General features: G+C 33.7%; 1 protein-coding gene across 5 annotated transcripts in view; it reads left to right on the forward strand.

Annotated features, from left to right (window-relative positions):
• Nucleotides 1–23,836, forward strand: part of RPTOR (regulatory associated protein of MTOR complex 1) — a 500,255-nt gene that overhangs the window by 339,551 nt on the left and 136,868 nt on the right. For all 5 annotated transcript variants that reach the window (XM_074260362.1, XM_074260363.1, XM_074260364.1 and 2 more), the window contains 2 exons: nucleotides 11,082–11,222; nucleotides 23,524–23,641. In XM_074260362.1, the coding sequence (XP_074116463.1) occupies nucleotides 11,082–11,222; nucleotides 23,524–23,641 (259 nt within the window). The remainder of the gene's footprint in view (nucleotides 1–11,081; nucleotides 11,223–23,523; nucleotides 23,642–23,836) is intronic.

A 23,836-nucleotide genomic window follows, 5' to 3' on the forward strand; every position in this document is an offset into this window, starting at 1 on the left:
AACATAGTGCACCTTCTAGAGACTATTAGGTGAGCTATTTAAAAACACATTTTTACAGTAATTAATAATCAGTGATCTAGAATTTAGAAATATAGGTTTCAAATGTTAAAAGCATTAAATTAATGAATAGTCATTAGGCTTGCATACAATATACCAGGTAAAGCAGGAGATATGATTATTCATAGAATAAGATTATGTAGTGGTATATACGTAATATAAACAATTATTTTAAATTTTTAATAGAACTCAATGTTATACAAATTGGTTTTTTTTAAAATACTGTTTATAAAATGCTGATGTGTGTTTTTTGTAATCTTCTTCATAGATCTATAGTATACATTTAGATAACTACATTTGAGTTCTACATTTTATTCTTTATGTGCAATATATTTTTGTTATGGGTCAGAACTTGAAAAAAGGTGCTAAGTCAGTGGAATTGATAGAGACAATGATTGTTTAGCATAGTGCTTAACAGTTCTCTAGATCAATATATGTACTTAGTACTTACTATAGTTCCACAAGATTCACACCTATGATGAGAAAGAAGATATAAGCTTGGACAAACTCAACCAGAAGAACTAGGGAAGACCAGAGAAGTGGTGGCAGTCCTCCTGTCTCCCCCACAGAAACCAAGACACATTCAGGAGGACCTCAAGAAGCTGGCCAAAGCAGAAAAGACAAAGCACTGGCAGCAGGAGCTTAAAAGGAACCAAGGAGAGAAATAGACCTCTAAGAAAACTAACTGGGCCCCAGGAAAAGAGACAAGACTTGGAAAGAGACAATAAAGGATTTGGACTTTAATCTCTGGCTGTACTTGTAATTACTGAACTGAAACAAAGGCTGCCTCCAGAGATCCCAAGAAAACCTCAACAGAGAACATTACACTTTAGAGAGAATATTACATATTTTGATGTTCATGAATAAGATTATTTCTTATATATTTCAGAATAAGCATAATTTCTGTGGCTTATATGAGATGTTTTTATATATCTTTATATGTTCAGTGTCCTGAATGAGAAAATTTTATTTTGTATTGATTCACTGTGCCAATTATATATAAAAATTTTCAATATTTATTTTTTTTAAGATTTTTGAGTTCAATATTTTTCCCTCCCTTTCTCCTTTAACTCCTTCCTCCCCAAGACAGCAAGCAATCTGATTTATGTTATAGATATACAATCATTTAAAACACATTTCCATATTAGGCATTTTGTGAAAAGAAAAAATAAAAAAAGGAAAAAACATAAGAAAAAAGACAATTTTTTTTAAAATGGTGGAAATAATGTTTCATGCTGCAAACAGCATTTTCCATCCCAAGTCAATTGGAATTGTCTTGGATTACAGTATTGTTGAGAAGAGCTAAGTCTATCATAGTTAATCATCAGATAGTTTTACTGAAAAAGTGTTCTCCTAGTTATAAGCTCACTTCATTCAGCATCATTTTATGTAAGTCTTTCCAGGCTTTTCTGAAATCAAACTGCTCATCATTTCTTATAGAATAATAATCCATTACATTCATGTAACATAACTTATTCAATCATTCCCCAATTGATGGAAATGCCCTCAATTTCCAATTCCTTGCTACCACAAAAAAAGAACTGCTACAACATTTTTATATTTGTGGTTCTTTTCCCCCTCTTTTATGATCTCTTTGGGATACAGACCCAGTAATCACATTGCTGGATCTGGTTATATTTTGACTTTATGTGTATTTGGGTTTTGTTTGTATATCTACTATATTGAATTTTAAATTTGCAATTATATGCAAATGTTTACTTGTAGGTAGAGCATTGGGTATTTTCCCTTTTTATTTGGATATTTAAATTTTTGAAAAAGAATGAAAAAAAGCATATTTGCATAATGAATTCTGGGAAAATCAACTGAGAAAAAACTCAGCCCCTTATATTAAAATATTATATAATGACACAGACTGAGGAACTGAGAGAAAATTTGCTTTTACTCTCAGCTAAATGTAATGGTGAGACCTATTTCAGGCCAGAAACTGACTACATAAATAATAGGTACAATATATTGTTGCCTATTGGTTTACTTATATATGACTTTTCAGAGTTTTGGAGAATGTACTTGATAAATTACAAATCAACTAGCCCTTTGGATCGTTAGTGATTATTTAAGTGCCTGCTATGCACAGAGTCCTGTGTATTATGTATATAAAAGACGCAGAAAGACAGTCACTTTCCTTAAGGAGTTCATTCTAAATAAAGAGACAAGAGTCATGCAAATATTTTCTTTTTCTAAATAGTATATTATTTTTCTAAATACATATATAGTTTTCAACATTCATTTTTGTAAACCTTTTCCAAATTTTTCTCCCTCCTTTCCTTACCTTCCCTCTCCCCAAACTTAAGGTAATCTGATATGATCATACAAATATTTGTAAACAAGTTATATACCTATGTAATAAATTATATAAAATAAATGTGTATAATCAAACTGTACATATATATCATGTGATAAATATGAAATAATTAGAAAAAGGACAGTAGGATTAAGAGGCTTTCTGTAGAGAAATTCATTATATGGATTTGTAAGAAGTCAGCAGACAAAGATGACAAGGGAGAAGCATTCTAGGCTTGGAGGACAGCCTGAGAAAATGTCCAGAGCCAAAAAATGTCTTGTTCATGGAACAACCAGGAGACCAGTATCACTTGCTCAAAGACTACGTGGTAGAAAAAAAGGTATAAGAAGCCTAGAAAGCTGGGAGTCAAAGAGAATGATAGGTTATGAAGAACTTAAAATGCTAAACTGAACATTTTGGTTTTGATGCTCAGAGCAATAAGGGGCTATTAGAATTTATTGAGTAGAGGAGGTGACATAGTTGGACCTGTACTTTAGGAATAAACAGAGACATGATACACATCTGCAGACTATCACAGTTGTCTAGACATAAGGTTATAAAGTACTGTATTAGAATATTGGCAGAGTCAGGAGATAAGGGTGGTGTATTGGAGAGGTATTGCAAGGATGATACTGACAGGCTTTGCACCAGATAGAATTTGGGAAGTGGGGGAATGAGAGATAATGAGGCCTTAAGGATGATTTCTAGGTTGAGACCTAAAGGACTGGGAGAATGGTGTTAGGTAGGAAGGAGAGGGGGATCCAGGAGGAAAAATAATGAGTTCAGTTTGGAATATATTTAATTTAATGTCTGCCAGACATCCAATCTGAATGCATGGAGAGCAGAATGTATCAAGGAGGACAGTGTGATCAACTTTGTCAAAGGCTCCAAAGAAGTAAAGAAGAATGAGAAGGGAAAACAAGCCACAGGATTTGGCAATTAGGAGGTTATGGGTAATATGGAAATATGTTTAGAAGAATTGCATATGTTTAATCTGTATCAGATTGCTTCCTGTCTAAAGGAAGGCGAGAGAAGGGAAGAGAGTGAGAATATGGAATACAAGGTTTTGCAGAAGTGAACATTGATAACTATCTTTGCATATATTTAGAAAAATAGAAAGCTATTTTAAAAAGGGGTAATTGGTAACTTTGGAGAGAGTGGTGTTGATAAAATGATGTGGAAAACTGGATTGCAAGGCATATTAAGAAGCAGAGCATATCCCAAAGAGATCTTAAAGAAGGGAAAGGGACCTGTATGTGCAAGATTGTTTGTGACAGTCCTCTTTGTGGTGACCAGAAACTGGAAACTGAGTAGATGCCCATCAATTGGAGATTGGCTGAATAAATTGTGGTATATGAATATTATGGAATATTATTGTTCTGTAAGAAATGACCAACAGGATGATTTCAGAGAGGTTTGGAGAGACTTACATGAACTGATGCTGAGTGAAATGAGTAGGACCAGGAGATCATTATATACTTCAACAACAGTACTATATGATGATCAATTCTGATGGACATGGCCCTCTTCAACAATGAGATGAACCAAATCAGTTCCAAGAAAGCACTAATGAACTGAACCAGCTACACCCAGCAAAAGAACTCTGGGAAATGACTATGAACCACTACGTAGAATTCCCAATCCCTCTAATTTTGTCTGCCTGCATTTTGGATTTCCTTCACAGGCTAATTATACACTATTTCAAAGTTCAATTCTTTTTATACAGCAAAACAATTGTTTGGACATGTATACATATATTGTATTTAATTTGTACTTTAACATATTTAACATGTATTGGTCAACCTGCCATCTAGGGGGAGGGGGGGAAAGGAGGGGAAAAATTAGAACAAAAGGTTTGGCAATTGTCAATGTTGTAAAATTACCCATGCATATATCTGGTAAATAAAAACTATTTTTAAAAAATGTATGACATAAAAAAAAAAAAAGAAGCAGAGCATATTGAGAGCAGAGAACTTGGAGGGATCTATTGTCGATGGCCTTTTTGAAAGACTTTGTCCACAAAGGGCAGAAGAGCTATGGGATAATGATTGGCAGGGATGGAAAAATCAAGGGAGGATCTTATGAGGATGGGGAAGAAATAGACATGTTTCTTGGTGGTAGGGAAGGAGCCAGTAAACAGAGAGAGATTGACAATAATTAATAGTTAAACTGATAGAGGGGACCTTAGTAAGGAGTAAAGCCCACTCTTCATCTGAAACAAAATTCAAGGAAGAGACAGTGACAGAAAGTATCCCATGGGAGATGAGGAAGAGGAGAAAAGAGGGAGTTCACAGCAAATGGCCTCTGTTTTTCCTGTAAAATAAGAGGAAAGTTCTCTGCTGTGACAGTTGGGGAGAGAGAGCCCTGGGAGATTTGAGAAGGGCTGAAAAGTTTTGGTAGAACCATTGTGAGAGTAAGAGAGTGATTTGATAAAGGAGAAGTAAATAGACTGCCTCGCGACAGAGAAGGCTCAGTTGAGGTTATGTAGCAGATATTTGTAGTAGAGCCAGTCAGAAGAGTTGCGGGATTTTCTCCACCTAAATTCAATCATTGAGTAGAAGACATCTTTCCTTTTCACAGATGAGGCTGGAGATTAGTCAGGAGAAAAGCTCAGCACAAGATGGAAGGCATAGTCCTATGATCAGATGAGAGGCCCAGTTTTGTTACTACTCTTTCTTTAGAACCTTCAGAAGTAGGCAGGAGACTGCAGTATTGTGGAAGGCCCAAGGTCAAAGGAGAGATTCTCTCAACACAGGAGCCTTCCCACATCACAGGCAGGAGATCAATTTGGCAGCAAGAAGTGAAAGACTCTTGAAGAGGTCGAGTTGTTGGAAGTCAGGAAGTCAGCCTGGTCCTTGACTAGTTTCCCTTAGAGAAGAGCATGAGGAGCTTGAAGAGACTGGATTCTTTTCTTATCTGAGGCTAGAGATCAAGTGAACACAGCAAGAGGTAGAATTCTTGAATACCCAGGGAGAGTCACTATGGGCCAGAAGTTACCTGGCCTTTTCTTTCCTCAGAAGACAGAAACTTATGATCAGGGGAAGGTTGAGAAATGTTGGAAAATCTAGGAGGGTTATAGAAGGCCAATTGATGAGCACATGTCAAAGAAAATAATTTTTTGGAGTTTCACATGTTAGAAATGAGTTACTATTTATGAATGAAGAAACCTTGACGTGAGCTACTACAATTGATACTGCAAGGATTCCCTTTTTTTTTTCCTTTTTAAAAATGTGTATCTTATATTTATATGTAATATAAATCATTTCCATATTTTATTTTATGCTTTTAAAATCATTATTTTGAGAAAGTTTTTGTAGTCTCTAGTGAAACTAGACATTGTAGTTTCACTAGACATTGCCAAAAATACTAGACACAGTCAAAAAAAAAAAAAAAAAAGTAAGCTAAGAACCCCTGCTGTTGAGGAATATAGTAGTCAATTATATAAAAGAAGAAGATAGAGTTGGGAATAGAAGACACAGAAGATAAAGGGAGAATTTGTTTAGAAAACAAAATACAGCTATAGGAGTTGAGCTGACAGGCAAACTAAGCATCTGTTTTGCCGGGAGCCATGGAACGGAGACATTTTGCTGAGATCTTATTGGCTACAAAAAGGTTGAGTTGGCTGAGAGAGTTGAGTGAAGCCAGATTGGTTCTGCAGCTGCTGGGATCAGATTTGAGGAAATCAGCATCACCTGCTTCCAAGAGCCATCTTGGCTTTCTGTCTTCTGTTGTCATCTGCAGCCTGAGAGAGGAAAACTTTATAATTGGTGACTGTTTTGTACTGTACTATTCTCTATAGCTTAAGAAATGGGGAAGGAGAAGTTTAAACACATGCTTTGAAACTGTTTTGAACATAGGTGATATATTTTTCTTTAAAAAAAAAAATCCTTACATTTTCTCAGCATCCTATGAAGGGTTGTTGTATATTAAAAAGGAACTGACACTAGTTCAGTGATTAAGTTGTTTCTCTGCTACCATGGCCTGGGGCCGCAAGGGAAGCCAAACAATAGAGAAGTGGTTTTCCTCAGCAAGTTATATGAGGGTCATACTGTCACTGTCTCTAAAAAGACCCAGGATGTCACAGCCTGCCAGATAAATTCATGAGTTGCTCCAGACAAATAGGTTTCTCTTTTCTCTCCCTTTTTCCCTTCTTCCTTCCTTCCCTCCTTGATGAGGAGTAGAGGAAGAGACAATGGAGTATGTTGTGAAGGGGTAATGACATGTAGAGTTCTATATTGGGTTCTAGGTTGAGACTTTTATTAAGTCTTAATAATGCCAAGACAAAGAGTATTACCTTTATCCTATAGAAAATAGAAACCTTGGGATTTCTAAACAATGGATATGAAATTATAATATCTGCTTTAATTTTAAGAAGATTTATCTGGAAGTAATGAGTAGTAAAGCTTAGACTTTTAACCTGTGAATTTTTTTAAATTAAAATGTTTTTATAATTTGACAGTTATTTGTATATAACTTCTTTCATGTGTATTCTATGATATCCTATGATCCTATGTATTTTTATTTTTTTCTGAAATGAGTTCCATAGTTTTCACCACATTAGTATTGAAATTCAGGAGAACAACAACAAAAAGTTGGGAAGTTCTTATATGGGGTCACTTGGGAAGAGAAGAACTTAAGTTAAGAAGAGAGACGTTCAGCTCAATTTTAGACAAAAAGTCATAGATCGATAGTGATATTTAGGAAATTACAAGGCTAATTTAGCATGTTTGAGGTAGCAAACATTCTCATAATAAAATTTTTGGTCACATAGCTATCTCCTGAATTCTTGTGATTTCTTGAGCATAGCCCAGAAATTTGTTATTCATTTGTGTACTGGTAACATAAGATTGTAACTGTGATTTAGATTTTACCCCAAGCTCTCAATGTTCTTTTAAAAATATCTAATTTATGTTTCTTGAAGGAGGAAGAATAATTATCTCCATAGTATATATGAAAAAAACTAAGGTAACATACCAAAGGTCATACAATTACTTTCCTCTAGAAAGGAAATAAATAAGAATGGTCCCTTACTTATCTTTACAAATATAACATAAAATGTTTCATCCAGTTTACTAAGAGCTAGTATTACCCATTCAACTTTCCAGATCCCTCTCTAATTAAAATTAAAAAAAAAAAAGTTACAAGTATTTTTCTTGGTTACATTTGGAATTGTAGAGCTATCTGGATTTTTGGTTAAGAGAAAAAATAAAAATCTGTCCTTTCTAGATAAGATTTCTGCATCTTTACTGTTTAAGCTTTCATAGTTTTGACTTATAAATCCCATTTATATTACAATAGAACAAAATTGGCTCAAGCCCTTGAAAATGTGGTGTCTGTTCATCAGGATTTACCAAATGTTTCAGTGAAAATTTTTCAGTGTCATTTGTTTAAATCAGCAAAGCTGACATGACCTTGGAGAAATCCAAATAAAGCCATATTTTACCTCCCTGACAAATCAGCCCCCCAAATGAATGTTTCTTGTGAAGATACTAAAACATTCAGTGACAACAACTCAAGAGCAATCAATATATCTAGAAAGAGAAAACTTAGAGATGATGGGAAATCTTGACTAAAAACAAGATTGATATGTGTGTCCATACTTAATAAAAAAAATTTTACACTTACAAAGAAAGGTACAATATCTAACCTTGTATTATACTCTACTAGAACTTTAGTAATAGGACATGCTCTCTGCCATGTAGATCATCTTTATCACCCTTCCCCAGCTTTATCATACTTCAAATATTTCACTCAGTTTACCAACCGTATATTTTTACTAAGCTGTTTCAGAAAAAATATCCAAAATTATTTTTATCAGAAATATAATTTACTATTTGGAACTATACCCAAAGGACTATAAAACCATCTATACTTTTTGACCCCAGTAATACTATTATTAGATCTGTATCCCAAAAAAATCAGAGAAAGGGGAAAGTGGCCAATTTGTACAAAAATATTTATAGCAGTTCTTTTTGTGATAGCAAAGAATTGGAATCTCTTGAGATTGGGCAGTGACTAAACAAGTACTGGTGTATGATTATGATGGAATACTATAGTACTATAAAAAATGATGAACAGGACACTTTCAGAAAACTCTCAAACTTACATGAACTATTGCAAAATAAGGTGAGTAGAACCAAGAAAACATTGTGTACCATAACAACAATACTGATATATGATGATCAATTCTGAATGACTTAACTATTCTCAAAAATTAGTGATTAGTGACAGTTCCAAAAGATAACAAAAAATGCTATCCACCTCCAGAGAAAGAATTGATGAAGTCTGAATGCAGATTAGAGCACATTTTTTTATTTTTTTTTGGAAGTTGTTTTTGTTTGTTTGTTTTTCTTTTGCAACATGGTTAATATGGAAAGATATTTTGCATGACTGAAAATGTATAATCTAGTTCTAATTGCTTATCTTCTAAAGAAAGGAAAAAATTTGGGACTCAGTTTTTAAAAATGAAAGTTAAAAACTGTTTTTACAATATATACATAAATTTCCAAAAGAAAAAAATAAAAAAACCAAAACCCAAAATACCATACAGCCTGATCTTTGAGGATCTATGCATAAACTTCAGAGCTATCTATGTAATTTATACATGACTTGAAAGATATTTGGTATAGGAAATTAAACTAAAGCAACTTATTGCAGTAGTTAGAATGTGAAATCTATATGTGAATTTGAGGATTTTTTAAATGGGAAGAAGAATTAATCAGTTTCTTCTGCCTATTTTGCTTCCTCCATTTGGCAGCAAATGCCTCTCTAAATGAACGATTATGTGACAGCCCAGCATCTGCATTAGAAAGGAAAGAAGTTGAAAGCTCACACACAAGACTTATTCAATGTAATAATTAGAGGATAAAGGATATTCTATACACCTCAAAGGAATTGAAGTCATTTTCCAAATCTATACCCAAATTGAGTTGATAATGATAACTAATAGCTAATATTTATACAGAGCTCCTCTTCTAGGTATCTTGCTGAATGCTTTATAATTATTCTCTCATTTCTTCCTCTCAATAAATTTGGGAAGTAGGTACTCCATTTTATAGATGAGGAAGTACAATCTCCATTTTATAGTGTATCTGAGACAGAATTTGAACTCAGATCTTCCTGAGTTCAAGCCTGTATTCTGCCCATTGTACCACTTAGCGCCATTCCCAGGATGGCTTCCAAAATTTCCTTTTCTGCATGAGTAAATCCCATCTCTTATATGTATTAAAGATGCTCCCCTTTCAGTAGTTACAGATGGTGGTTGGTGGGAATTAAGGTATTCTCTATTACCTTCTATAGTTAGAGGAATATTTGTCTCATATAAACTAGTCTAAATTTTTCTTTAAAAGGTTTTATAGTTATCCTCAAAACTCAATTTTGTCTATGGTTTTAAAGCTTTAACTATTTCTATAGCTTCCTGTTTATCAATACAGAACATAGGGTATACACACACACACACACACACTTCACACATACTTTTGTCCCATGTGTCTTCATGGCAAAAGAAAAATAAAGAGAAAATCTCCCGACTGAATTAATGTAATATCCTTGATGAATATTCTTTCCATACTAAGTCAGTTTCTTTTTGTTTATTGTCAGATAGTCTGCATTACTTCATTTTATTTCTCTTCAGAATCTGAACTACCAAAATGAACAGAGTGAAGTGCAGCCTGTAATTCCTTTGCTTCCATGTCTTTCCTTTGGGATCTTAGGAGTGCAATAATTGTCTTAAGGGAATGAGAGTATAGGGCTGAAATATTTATTTCTCTACTTCAGAATATCTATCACTTGAGAAGAAAAGGAGCTTATTTTCTTCTTATCCATCCCAGGTGCTTTGGAGCTATTTGAGTCCTTATGCATACATAATCTTTAATTTACAATTGGGGAAACAGGAAGACCTTTTTGACTGTTTTCTATCGTAAAAGCAGAAGTGATTACTAGTTAAAACTACATGGGCATATAGGATGGTAGCCAATTCTGAATTGCCCAGCTGGTGTCCCCCCCCCCCAAAAAAAAATGGAGATAGAAAATGAAAGACTGAGCTCAGGAAACAACAGCTAAGCCAGTTTGGCTGGAACTTAAAAGAATAGAGTTGAGGAGGAGGTATGACATGAAAGAAACCTGAATAGGTAGGCTAGAGCCAAATTGTGAAGGCTTCAGATGCTAAGCGGAGGAGTTTGTATTTTTTCTAAAAGGTAATAAGGAGTTAATGAAGTTTCTTAAAGAAAGGGGAACATAAAGATCATTCTGAATTCCCCATTCATTTGTGTGTTGTTATATACACACACTCACTCACTCACACACACATATAAATGGAAGTATTGTTTTCATTTTTATATCTATTGAGATTTCTATTGATCTTTCAAAGTCAAGTTAGAGTTTTTCCATAAAGTCATGCCCCAGTCTATTCATTCCCTGTCCAAACTTCCTTAGTGCTTATAGGTACTATACATTTTTCCATTTAATATTATACTGCAATGATTTAAGTTGTTTAATTTTTCTGAGTATATAACAAGATTTTATAGTGCTTGAGCACAAAGATCATACTATTTGTATGAGATTTTTTTTTGGGAGGGAGGCAGATCAGACATAAAAAGAGTATTCATTGACTATATATTGAGTTGGGTTGAATTAAATTTGAATGAAAATTTTGAAAGAGATTCAGATCCAGAAATTAGGGAACAGTAGAAAGTAACCTCGATGATTTCCCTCTGCTTTTCAGGTTCGTTGTGCTGCAGTTTTTGCCCTTGGTACTTTTGTGGGTAACTCTACAGAGAGGACTGATCACTCCACCACAATTGATCACAATGTGGCTATGATGTTAGCTCAGCTTATCAATGACGGAAGCCCTATGGTTAGAAAGGTAAGTAAATTGTATCACAACATATTAAGAGGAATCAAAAGCCTTTCAGCAATGCAGTAGAGATTTGAGATTTGGTGGTTCCATTAACAGTAACAAAAGCCATTCACTTTTTGTCTTTGTGCCTCATTTGAAGAAGAGTTCTTTTAATTCTAAAATTCCTCTAAATTCCTTTTCTTCATTGCACAGACATATTTGTTTCATTTAGAAACATTTGGATAGGCTACATCTCCTAGCAGCTTATAATTATGGTAGACTCTTTCCTGCCTAGGAAAAACATGTAAACACTTTATTGTGTTTCAGAAGAGCAATAAAAAATAGAAAATAGAAAAATATTTCCCTTCCAACTCCCTCGTTTGTGAGATGCAGCAGTTTTATGAAAACTGCTTAGTTTTAAGTGTCAGCTTAAATTGAAAGAAAGTATGTCTTATTCTAAGATTTCAGCTTAAATAATCAATTTAAATTTTGTTCTAACATTTCAGATTGTAATGAAACTGACCTTGGGAATTTTCCCCAAAGCACTTAGCTTGCATTTTTGAAGGGCAGTGTGTGGTGAAAAAAGAGCCCAAGAATCTAACGAGGGAGATCACGATTTTTAGGCCTCGTCGGCAGTAACTAGCTGTGGCACCTTTGCCAAGTCATTTTCCATTTTTAGACTTCCTTAACTTTCTATTCCATTATTTTTTTCAATTGTAATAGGAGTTTTATATTCTAAGCCTCGCTAAGGTCTTTTCTAATTCTAATATTCTGTGACCTTAAGCTGTTTTATCAGCATTATCCCTTACATTTTGTATTCTTTATAAAATAATAACTCATTTATTGGGATATATATTCAAACTTGTATTACTTTTTTCTAAGAGCAGGGATTCATGAGGAATGGTATCTAGAGTTCCCTTTCGAATTGTTTAATTGCTCAATAAGATTGCCACATACCCCCCCCTAGACCTTTCTTCTCTGTTTCAAAGGAAAAGTGACTCCCTCAGAACCTTAAATTAAAAAAAGAAAGAAAGAAAAAGAGTAAGAAAAGAAAAACAATCAGCAAAACTAATCAATACATGGGAAAAGTCTGAAAATGTATGCACTATTCCACTTCTATCAACCTTACACCACTGGAAAGGAATCGGGGTTCAAGGGAGGAGTAAGAGATTAGGAAAAGTTTCTTATAAAATAGGGTGAAATTTTTAGCTGCAACCTAAAGGAAGCCAGGAGATAAAGATGGCATGGGCAACAACCAATTAAATTTCCAAGTTTGGGAAATAAGAATGTCTTGTGGGAAGAACAGCCAGAAGACCAGTGTCATCAGACCATTGAGTCCACAGAAAAGGTATAAAAAGACCTGAAGGAATGGGAGGTATTCAAAGTGATATGGGGACCAGGTTATGAAGGGCTTTGAACCCCAAATAGATGATTTTATATTTGATTCTAAAAGTGAGAGGGAATGATTTTAGATATAGTCCATTCCCTCCTTTACTTGCAGTTTTATCATTTTTCCTTTAATTTTGGTTTCCATCTTTACCCACAGAAATAAGCATTGTGATATAACAAACAAGTTGAGCACAATTTTATTTCCGTTAACCAAATACCTGCCTTGAACCAAACTAATTAGAAGTACAAGGAAATTGTCCTTTGCCTCAATACTAAGAAACTGCTGTCTTTGCTACAAAGAAGATAAAAAAACCAAAGCCGCTTAGTCAATCAGTAGGTCAGAGTTTATTCTCTTAGGAATCCAAGGCTAACTTTGTGTTACTCTTCTAGAAACAAAATATATTCACCTTCCTCCATTATGCTATTTTGTTTTATCTCTATTGTGATGGCACACTTTTACATTAGGAGGTCTTGAATTATAAATTAAATGCTAAATATTAATTTGTTAATGGAAACATGAAGTTTGTGACAGTCTTTAGGGAGAAAGTACATTAGAGGAATAGGGGAAGAAACATGACAACTTCACCAAATAGATATTTAGTCGTTTTCCCAGTTTTTATGAAAGGAAAATAGACTGATGGTATGCTTCCAGTTTCCTTATTCCCTTCAAGGGCACATATTTGATTCTCCATAATCATGTTAAAAAGATATTTTTAGTATCCCAGTTACCAGAATAGTGGTCTAGGTTTGTCTCCTTTGTTGGGACATAGGACTAGACTGAATGTGTGTGTGTGTGTGTGTGTGTGTGTGTGTGTGTGTGTGTGTGTGTGTATCAGTTCATGAAGACTGATATATATATATATACATATATATATATATATATATATATATATATATATATATATATATATATATATATATATATATATATATGAATTTCACACATTTGGGGGCAAATAGGTGGTAGAATACCAGCCCTGGAGTAAAGAGGACCTGAGTTCAAATGTGACCTCAGACACTTGACCCTTAGTAGCTATATGACCTTGAGCAAATCATGGAACAAAAAAATAAATAAAGGAGTTTTACTATGTCTATGTCATTTGGTTTTAGTTTTGGTTTTTTAAGCCAAGGAGTTTAAATTAAGTGTAGACCTTTAATTTAAAGTTTTATGCTAATAGGCAGATCCATAGTTGTCCCTTCTCATAGAATAGATATTGCCTCACTTAAATTGGAGAAAAGTTTTTTTGTTTTTTTGTTTGTTTTTGGCCTGATGTGTTATTATTTGAATACATCATTCCTTTTAAGAAACCTCTCCTTACCAATTGCAATTTACAACGTTAATTTAATTACTGAACATAGTCACATAATCACACAGTTAGTATTATCAAAAGTAGAAACTGAACTCAAGTCCTCTTGACTTTTTGAGGCTGACTATATCATACTAACTTTAAATTGTCATTTGTTGTTATTTTCCCCTAAACTGAATATGTATTTATCTGATTAAGTTTATTTTTTTAAGTTATTGGAAAAATAATACTAATTTCATCAATCATCTTTATTGAAAAAATTATATAGTACAGATTTCAAATATACATTTCAAGCTACTAGATTACAAAAATAATAAATATGTGATAAAAACTTATTACACAAATTGAAACTCTGCAAAACCTTAAAAGTTGAATCTTTAAAAAATCACAATATATCTATGATGCTGACCAACTTTAGATCTTTAATATGGGAGTGCTAGAAAAAGACTATTAAATTCATCCCAACTTTTAATGCATCCCAAGGTATATAAATGTATAAGTGACCTATAAATATACAAGAACAGTAAGCCACCTGTTGCTTAATACCAATGAACTTTTAAATCATTTCATTGCATGATATTGGTGTTTGAGGAGAAAGCTTTACTTTTTTTCTGATAAGCACAACAATTTGGCAGGAGGGCAGTTGAATGAAGTAGGATAAAAACTATTCAAAATTTTCAGACCTTTTTGTTTGGAAGAGTTCTTTTTCTTATAGGAAAACTCCCCTAGTGTTAAAATACAAATGGGTCATTGCTTCAATTACTCAATATTCAAAAGCATTTTTCAAGCACCTACTATATGCTAAGCTCTAGTAAACATTAAAAATACAAATAAATCTCTACTGTCAAGGAGCTTTCATTCTAATGGAAACAAGTATAAATGTAAGAATGTGTGGAATAAGCATAAAGAGAATAAATACAAGATTTTTAAGATTGACTTTGAACTGATCCAACCATTCTGGAGAGAATATGGAACTATACTCAAAGGGCTATCAAACTGTGCATGCCCTTTGATCCAGCAGTGTCTCCACTAGGCCTGTATCCAAAAGAGATCACCAAAAGGGAAAAGAATCCACATATGCAAAAATGTTTTTAGCAGCTCTTTTTGTAGTGACAAGGAACTGGAAACTGAGGGGATGCCCTTCAGTTGGAGAATGGCTGAAGAAGTTATGATATATGAATGTTATGGAATATATTTATTGTTCTATTAAGAAATAATAAGCAAGATGATTTCAGAGAGGCCTGGAGAAACTTACATGAACTGATGCTAAGTATAGTGAGTAGAACTAAGAGAACATTGTACACACCAACAAGATTATGCGATGATCAGTTCTGACAACCGTGGATCTTTTCAATAATGAGGTGATTCAGGCCAGTTCTAATGGTCTTTTGATGGAGAGAGCCATCTGCACCTAGAGAGAGAGAACTGTGGGGATGGAGTGTGGATCAAACTAATATTTTCATTTTGTTGTTCTTGTTGTTTGCTTGCATTTTGTTTTTTCTCATTTTTTTTCTTTTTGGATCTGATCTTTCTTGTGCAGCATGATAATTATGGAAATACATTTAGAAGAATTATACGTGCTTAACATATAGTGGATTATTTGCTATCTAGGGGAGGGAGTGGGGGGGGGAAGAGAGGGAAAAATTTGTAATACAAGGTTTTGCAAGGGTAAATGTTGAAAACTGCACATATTGTGAAAATAAAAAGTTTTTAAAAAACATATTTAAGAATGAGGGCACTAAAAGATGCCACATAAGCAAAGGCTTATATGTTGAAGGTGGTTCTTGAGCTAAATCTTTATCATCATTATTATTATTATTATTATTATTATTATTATTATTATTATTATTATTATTAGTATTAGTATTATTATTATTATTATTATAAAAGCTTTTATTTTCAAAACTTGTGCATAAATAATTTTCAACATTCACCCTTCCGATTTTTTTCCTTCCTTTCCCCTCACCTCATATCCTAGATGGCAAGTAATCGAATATGTATTTAACATGTGCAATTCTTCCATACATATTTCCACAATTATCATGCTGCATATAAAAGATCAGATCCAAAAAGAAAATAATGAGAAAGAAAATAAAATGCAAGCAAACAACAAAAAAAAAAAAAGAAAATATATGTTGTGATCTACACTCTGTCCTCATAGTCCTCTCTCTGGTTGCAAATAGCTCTCTTCCTCACAAGACCATTAGAACTGGCCTGAATCACCTCATTGCTGAAAAGAGCCACATCTGTCAGAATTGATCATCACATAATCTTCTTGTTGCTGGGTACAATGTTCATATAATCAGTTCATATAAGTCTCTCCAGGCCTTTCTGAAATCATCCTGCTTATTGTTTCTTAATAGAACAATAATATTCCATAACATTCATATATCATAACTTATTCAGCCATTCTCCAACTGATGGGCATCCCCTCAGTTTCCAATTCCTTGACACTATAAAAGGGATGCTGCAAACATTTTTGCACATGTGGGTCTTTTTCCCTTTTTTATGATCCCTTTGTGATACAGGCCCAGTAGAGACACTGCTGGCTCAAAGGGTATGCACATTTTGATAGCCTTTTGGGAATAGTTCCAAATTGTTCTCCAGAATGATTAGATAGGTTCACAACTCTATCAACAATGTATCAGTGTCCCAGTTGTCCTACATCCCCTCCAACATTCATCATTACCTTTTCCTGTCATCTTAGCCAATCTGAGCAGTGTGTAGTGGTATCTCAGTTGTCTTAATTTGCATTTCTCTGATCAGTAGTGATTTAGAATACCTTTTCATGACTAGAAATGATTTTAATTTCTTCATCTGAAAATTGCCTATTCATTTCCTTTGACCATTTATCAATTGGGGAATGGCTTGAATTCTTATAAGTTTGAGTCAATTCTCTATATATTTTAGAAATGAGGCCTTTATCACAACTTTTGAATATAAAAAATTTTTCCCAGTTTATTGCTTCTCTTTTAAACTTGTCTGCATTGGTTTTGTGTGTACAAATACTTTTTAACTTAATGTAATCAAAATTATCCATTTTGCATTTCATAATGTACTCTAGTTCTTCTTTGGCCACAAATTCCTTCCTTTCCCACAGATCTGAGAGGTAAACTGTCCTTTATTCTTCTAATTTTCTTATGATATCACTGTTTCTAAATTATGAACCCATTTCAACCTTATCTTGTTATATGGTGTTAGGTGTGGCCAATGCCTCATTTCTGCCATACTAATTTCCATTTTTCCCAGCAATTTTTGTCAAATAGTGAATTCTTATCCCAGAAGATGGCGTCTTTGGGCTTATCAAACACTAGATTACTATAGTCGTTGACTATTGTGTCTTGTGAACCTAATCTATTCTATTGATTGACTCATATTTTTTAACCAGTACCTAATGGTTTTGATGACTCTCTTGAGCTAAATCTTAAAGGAAGAGATGGATTCTGTGAAGTGAGTCAAAGAGAGGAAAAAGCATTCTAGGCTGAGAGGAGAGGTAGTGTAAAGGCAGAAAGACAAGAAATTAATATCCTATTTGAGGAATAGAGAGAAGACCAATTTGGCAGTGTTGTAAAATACAGGAAGAGGAGTATAATGAGGATAGAAAAATAGGTTTTTGAAAAGCTTTGTATTTTGTTCTAGAAGTAATAGGAAACCATTGAAGTTTTTGAATAATAGAATGACATTTTTATTCTACAGTAACAGAAATTCACTTTGGCAGTAATATAATTGACATGCTTGAGAGTGGAAAGATAAGGAAGGGAATGAATAAATGGTACTTTGTAATAGTCTAAACAACAGATGAAGAGGAGCTGAAATGAAATAAGAGGTGCTCTTATGTGATAAGAGAGAAGAGGATCAGATTTTTTTAAAAAGAAATTCTAGCAAAGTTTGGCCCCTGAACAAAGAAGTATGCTAAAGGAGAGAGAAAATTTGATGTCAAACTTGAGAAACTGAAAGAAAAATAATGCCTTCCGTGAAAAAGAGAGGTTTAGAAAACAAGTGTTTGAACATGTTTATTTGGAATATCTCCAAGATATCTGGTTTGAAAGGTACATTAAGGGTGGCAATATTCAATACTAAAAATTATAGAGGCAGATTAAATACATATATTTACATAAAAGTAAGAACGAGCCTATGGAGAACAGAGAAAACTCAAGCAAGAAAAGTACCTCACACTTCAGGGACCCAAAATGGTGAAATAAGCAGCATTTTCCCACAATTCTCCCTTATTCACCTTCAAACAACCATAAAGTCATGCCTCAAAACTAATGAGGTAAAACAATCTTTGAGCCCAACAAATTTGGGAGATTGGCAGGAAAAGTCTGTCTCACTTGAATAAAAGGGAAATGTAGTCCAGGAGAGGAGACATCCCAGCAAGCCCCATCGCAACAAACAGTAGGTCCTGAGCCTAGTGATAGGGCTCTAATACCAGGACCCCTAGTGTCTCAATGTAGCCAGGGGAATGAGCAGACTCCAGTTATAGAACCACTCTATGCTTCAGCACTGCCTCAGGCAAATGGGGAACCTTCAACAGCCAGACTGTTGTGTGCTTTAGCATATCCTAGGTAAATGCAAATCCCTTCTGTTCTCCTACCCCCAACCCCCCAGTCTCAGCACACACCAGATACCATCAGAACTTGAGCTTAGTTCCAAGAGAACTGCAGTACCAGCCACCCCTCCATTCTATCCCCTCAGTACAGCACCAAACACAAAGGTCTCTTTTGGCTTCAAGACAACATCAATGCAGCATTAAATAAATAGCCAGGGACTATACAGCCTTAGACAGTGCCCCTTCCACCTCAGGAACAGAGCTAAAATTTAAAAGAAAAGGAAAAGGCCAAAAAAGATAAGCAAAAAACAACAACAACAAAGAATCCGGCCACTGAAAATTATAATGGTGACAAGGAAGATCAAAACACAAACACAAAAGAGAGCTATGATATCAAAACACCAGTGGGCAAAGCCCCAAAGAAAAACAGGAAATGATCTTAAGTCTAGAAAGAACTCGTGAAAGAGTTCAAAAAGAAGCTTAAAAATCATGAGAGTTTTTTTTTCTTTTTGATCTTTTTTCCTTCTTGTACAGCATGATAAATTTGAGATATGTACAGAAAAATTACACGTTTAACATATATTAGATTACTTGCCATCTGGGAAAGAGATGGGGAGAAGCAAAGGAGAAAAATTTGGAACACAAGGTTTTTCAAGGGTAAATGTTGAAAATTATCTTTGCACATATTTTAAAAATAAAAAGCTATTATTTTTTAAATGACAAAAAAAATCATATGAGAGAGACAGAAAAGAAATTAGGGGAAGAAATGAGAGTGATACAAGAGAATTATTAAAAAGTCAACAATTTGGAAAAAGAAAACAACTACTTAAAAAAATAGAATTCACCAAGTTAAAAAGAAGATACAAAAAGCCATTGAAGAAAATAACTCTTTTTTTATATGTCTGTCCAAATGAAAAAGAAAATATAAAAACGAATTAAGGAAAAAACCTCCTTAAAAGTTAGAATTAGGCACATGGAACCTAATAACTCTCTAAGACCTCAAGAATCAAACAGATTCAAAAGAATGAAAAAAATAAAAGAAAATATAAAATGGCTTACAGGAAAAACCATTGATCTGGAAAATAGATCCAGGAGAGATAATGTCAAAATCACTGGATTGTCTGAAAGCCATAATTAGAAAAAGGACCTGAACAACATCTTTCAGGAAATTATCAAGGAAAACTGCCCTTATCTCCTGGAACTAGAGAACAAAATAGGTATTGAAAGAATCCACCTATCAGTGCAGGAAAGATATCCCAAAATAAAATCCCGAGAAACATTACAATCAAATTTCAGACCTATCAAGTCAAGAGAAAAATATGCAAGTGGCCAACAAGACATGAATCAAATATTGGGGAAGAATAAGTAGGTCAAAGAACAAATCATAGAAACAATCAATAAATTTCATCAAGAAATGAAAACAGTGAAAAAGCATACCACAATTTATGGGATGTAACCTAAGCAGTACTTAAGGGAAATTTTATTTCTGTGATTCTTACATCAGCAACATAAGGGGAAAAAAACAAACAGAACAATAAATACCTAAACTAGGAAGAGCTAAACAGAGAAAGAAAATTATAATCCAATTTGCCTAATGAATATCAATGCAAAAACTTTGAACAAAATACTAGCAAGGCAATTACAGCAATATATCCCAAAGTATATATACTGTGACCTAGTGGAATGTATACTAAGAATGCAGGGTTGGTTCAAAAATAGGAAAATTATTGACACAGTTGACCACATCAATAATAAAACCAAATGGATAGATAGTTGCAGAAAAACTTTTGACAAAATATATCACCCATTCCTATTAATAATAGAGAGCATAGGAATAAAGGGAGCATTCCAGCTATATCTAAAACCATTAGCAAGCATTATATATAATGGGAATAAGCTAGAATCCTTCCCAATATGATCAGGAAGAAGCAAGGATGCCCACTATTATTCAGTATACTGCTAGAAATGTTAACTATAGCAAGAAGAGAAGAAAAAGAAATCAGAAGGAATTAAAATAGACAAGAAAACAAATTTATCACTCTTTGCAGATGATATGTTTATAATGAGAAAACCCTAGCGGATCAAGTAAAAATATTACTTGAAATAATTAACAAATTTAGTAAAGTTGCAGGATATAAGATAAACCCACATAAACCAATTTTTTCTATGATCAAAAAATCTCAGCAGCAAGACATAGCAAAGCAAAATTCCATTCCATTGTAAACAATAAAAATACAAATCATTCCTCAATTAATAACTAGTCAAAAGATATGATCAGGCAGTTTTCAGGTGAAGAAATTAAAGCTATTTATAGTCAAATGAAGAAAAATGCACTAAATCACTGTTGATTAGAAAATGCAAATTAAAACAACTTAGGTGTGACATATTACATTACAGTTAGCAGATAAGCTAGTATGACAGAAGAGGAAAATAACAAATGTTAGAGAAGATGTGGGAAAATTGGGACACTGATGTACTCTTGGTGGAGTTGTGAACAAATCCAACCATTCTGAAGAGCAATTTGGAATCATGCTCAAAGGGCAGTCACAGTGTGCATTTCCTTTGATCCAACAACACTATTTCTAGATCTATATCCTAAAGAGATCATTAAAAAAGGAGAAAGGAACTACATGTACAAAAATATTTGTAATAGCCCTTTTTGTAGTGGCTTAATTTGGAAACTGAAGGGATGTCAATTGGAGAATGGCTGAACAAGCTGTGATATATGAATGTAATGGATTATTATTGTACAATAAGAAATAATGAACAGACAGATTTCAGAAAAATGAAGAAAGATTTGTATAAATTGATGCAAAGTGAAATGAGCAGAACTAGAAAAAACAGTGACCCAAGATAAGTTCAAAGGACTCATGAAGGAAAATGCTATCCACATTCAGAAAAAGAACTAATGGACTTTGAATACAGATCAAAGCATATTTTTTTCACCTTATTCTTTTTCATGTTTTTTCCCCTTTTGATCTGCTTCTTTCACAACTGTGACCAATATGGAAATAGGTTTTACATGATAGCATGTGTATAACCTATATCAAATTTCCATTTTGAGAAGAAGGGAATAGAGGGAGAGTGAAAGAAAAGTTGAAACTCTAGGATCTTGTAAAAATGAATATTAAAAATTGTCTTAATATGTAATTGAGAGGGAAATAAATTACTATTTTAAAAAAAAGTAAAGCATCCCCAAAAAAGAACTATCAAATGATGCAGTATGAAGACAGATTATGAAGAACTAATCAAAATGATAGGCAGTAGAAATTGGGTTTTAAAGTTAAGGGGAGAGCTCCAGCTCCAAAGTCCCTTTATTTCTCACCTGACTGCCCTAACTTTGAGACTTCCTTGTCTGACTTGTCCACTACGCCTCCTAGTTACATACCCTTTTTCCCTCTAGCTTCCTCTGTTTAGCTCCCCTCATTCAATTAATTAAAATTCTTTGAGGGCAGGGTCTATCTTTTTCTTTTTGTATTTTTATCCCCAACTTTTAGCATATTGATTGGCACAGAGTAGATACTAATAAATATTTGCTCACTATTGACTAGAAAGTAGAAATATAGGACAATAGCTTGAGGAAATGATAGGGTTTCATTAATATTTTTAAAGATGGGAAAGATCAGAGTGAATGCTTAAAGAAGACAGAGAAAAAAGGCCATAAAAGAGCTGATGATCAATCACATAGAGAGGCTCTGATTGAGAATGTAATCTGATTGAGATAATAGAAGATATGATTAAGTGCAAATCTAGACACACATACACACTCTCTCTCTCTCTTTCTTATAGTTGCAGGTAAATATTTACTTTCTTCACAGATTGCATTTCACCAGAACTTCATTCTCTCTCCCGGAGAAACCCTAGAAGTGACTCCTGTTCCTCTAGCATTATCATTTTTAAGGGTGACTTCTATATTACCTACATAATAATATTGTTATAAGAAAAGCACTTACCAAATCTTACAGCACTATATGAGTTTTTACATTAATTACTCAGAATATGTGTCAAATAAACCTTGTCTTACCAGCCATTTCATTGGCAGCAAAAATCTTTTAGGCCTTGCAACTTGACATGCTGTGCCTTTGACATACATAATTAAAGACTGTCAGTGGACCAGTGGGATCATTCCTTAAATCTTGCTTTTTTCAAGGACTTAATAGAACTTAATGTTATAGCAGTTTTCTTGACCTTGCAACTCTTTGCCTAGTTATTCTCACAGATAGTAAGTTATTTCGTGAAGGTTTTGCTTTAAAGAACCTATTTTTTATGTTTTCTTAAATGAAAAAAAATAGGTGAAATTTGATTAATATCTTGAATGAATAAAGAAACAAGAGTATCACAAAATTTCTACTACTTTCAAATCCTGAAGTACCCTTATTGCAGTATTCTCTGTTCTAAACTAAAGCTACAGTAGATATTTTTCTTTGATACCAAAGTTAATGTGTTTTAAAAAAGTTTTTTATTCCAGGGCTTCTTTGCCCTAAAAATCTAGGAAAGTTTTAAGATTAAATTACATATTGTCTCTATACAATTATTTGTTTCAGATATGATCTTAGTAAAAATAAAAATGAATACAATAAATATCATTTCTAATAAATAGAAAAGCTTTGCAGTTTGGGTGATAGTATGGACGATAACAAGCATTGGGCTCTGAGATTCCTTTTCTTCTCCACATGTATATAACTCATTAATATTTCCATTTAGAATTTGCTAGTCATATCCTGCCACTAATAGGTGAGCTCTAAATTGGCATAATGCCACTGTCTCTTGTTGGAGATTTTTTCTATGAAAACAACTACATTATTTCAATAATATTCTGGTTTTCAGAGATGCCTTTTCATGACAGCTGTTGCAAGATGTAACAAAATTGTTTCCAATGTAAAGGTTGAGTCTTATTTTTTTCAACTGCAAACTGAATTTTGTGTTAATCTTGACTTTGTTTCTAGGTAGTTCAGCTTCTTAAGGTCAAGCAGCTAGCCTCGTCTATTGGCTAAATTAGGCTGGTGTTCCACAATGGGAGTTTTTTGCAAGCCAATCATTTTAGCTACAGATAAGTGTTATTTTTCTCTCTCCCTCTCTTCAGGAACTGGTGGTTGCTCTGAGTCATCTTGTGGTTCAGTATGAGAGTAATTTCTGCACAGTAGCCTTGCAATTTATTGAAGAAGAAAAGAACTACCCTCTGCCTTCTCCAGCTGCCACAGGTACATCTTTATCCTTTATATAACTCTGGAAAAAATCTGTCCTACCCAGAATCATGGTTATTCTGAAATAGTAATCCTAGTTTCCAAAAAAGCTACCTCCTTGTAGGTTTTTTAATTTTCCTAACCTCTCCTCCTTCAAGACAATGGTGTGTTCACAGGCTTTTGGATTATTTGTCTCGCTTTGCGTATTCACCA

Source organism: Sminthopsis crassicaudata, chromosome 4 (genome assembly GCF_048593235.1).
Source record: "Sminthopsis crassicaudata isolate SCR6 chromosome 4, ASM4859323v1, whole genome shotgun sequence".
Lineage (NCBI taxonomy): Eukaryota > Metazoa > Chordata > Mammalia > Dasyuromorphia > Dasyuridae > Sminthopsis > Sminthopsis crassicaudata.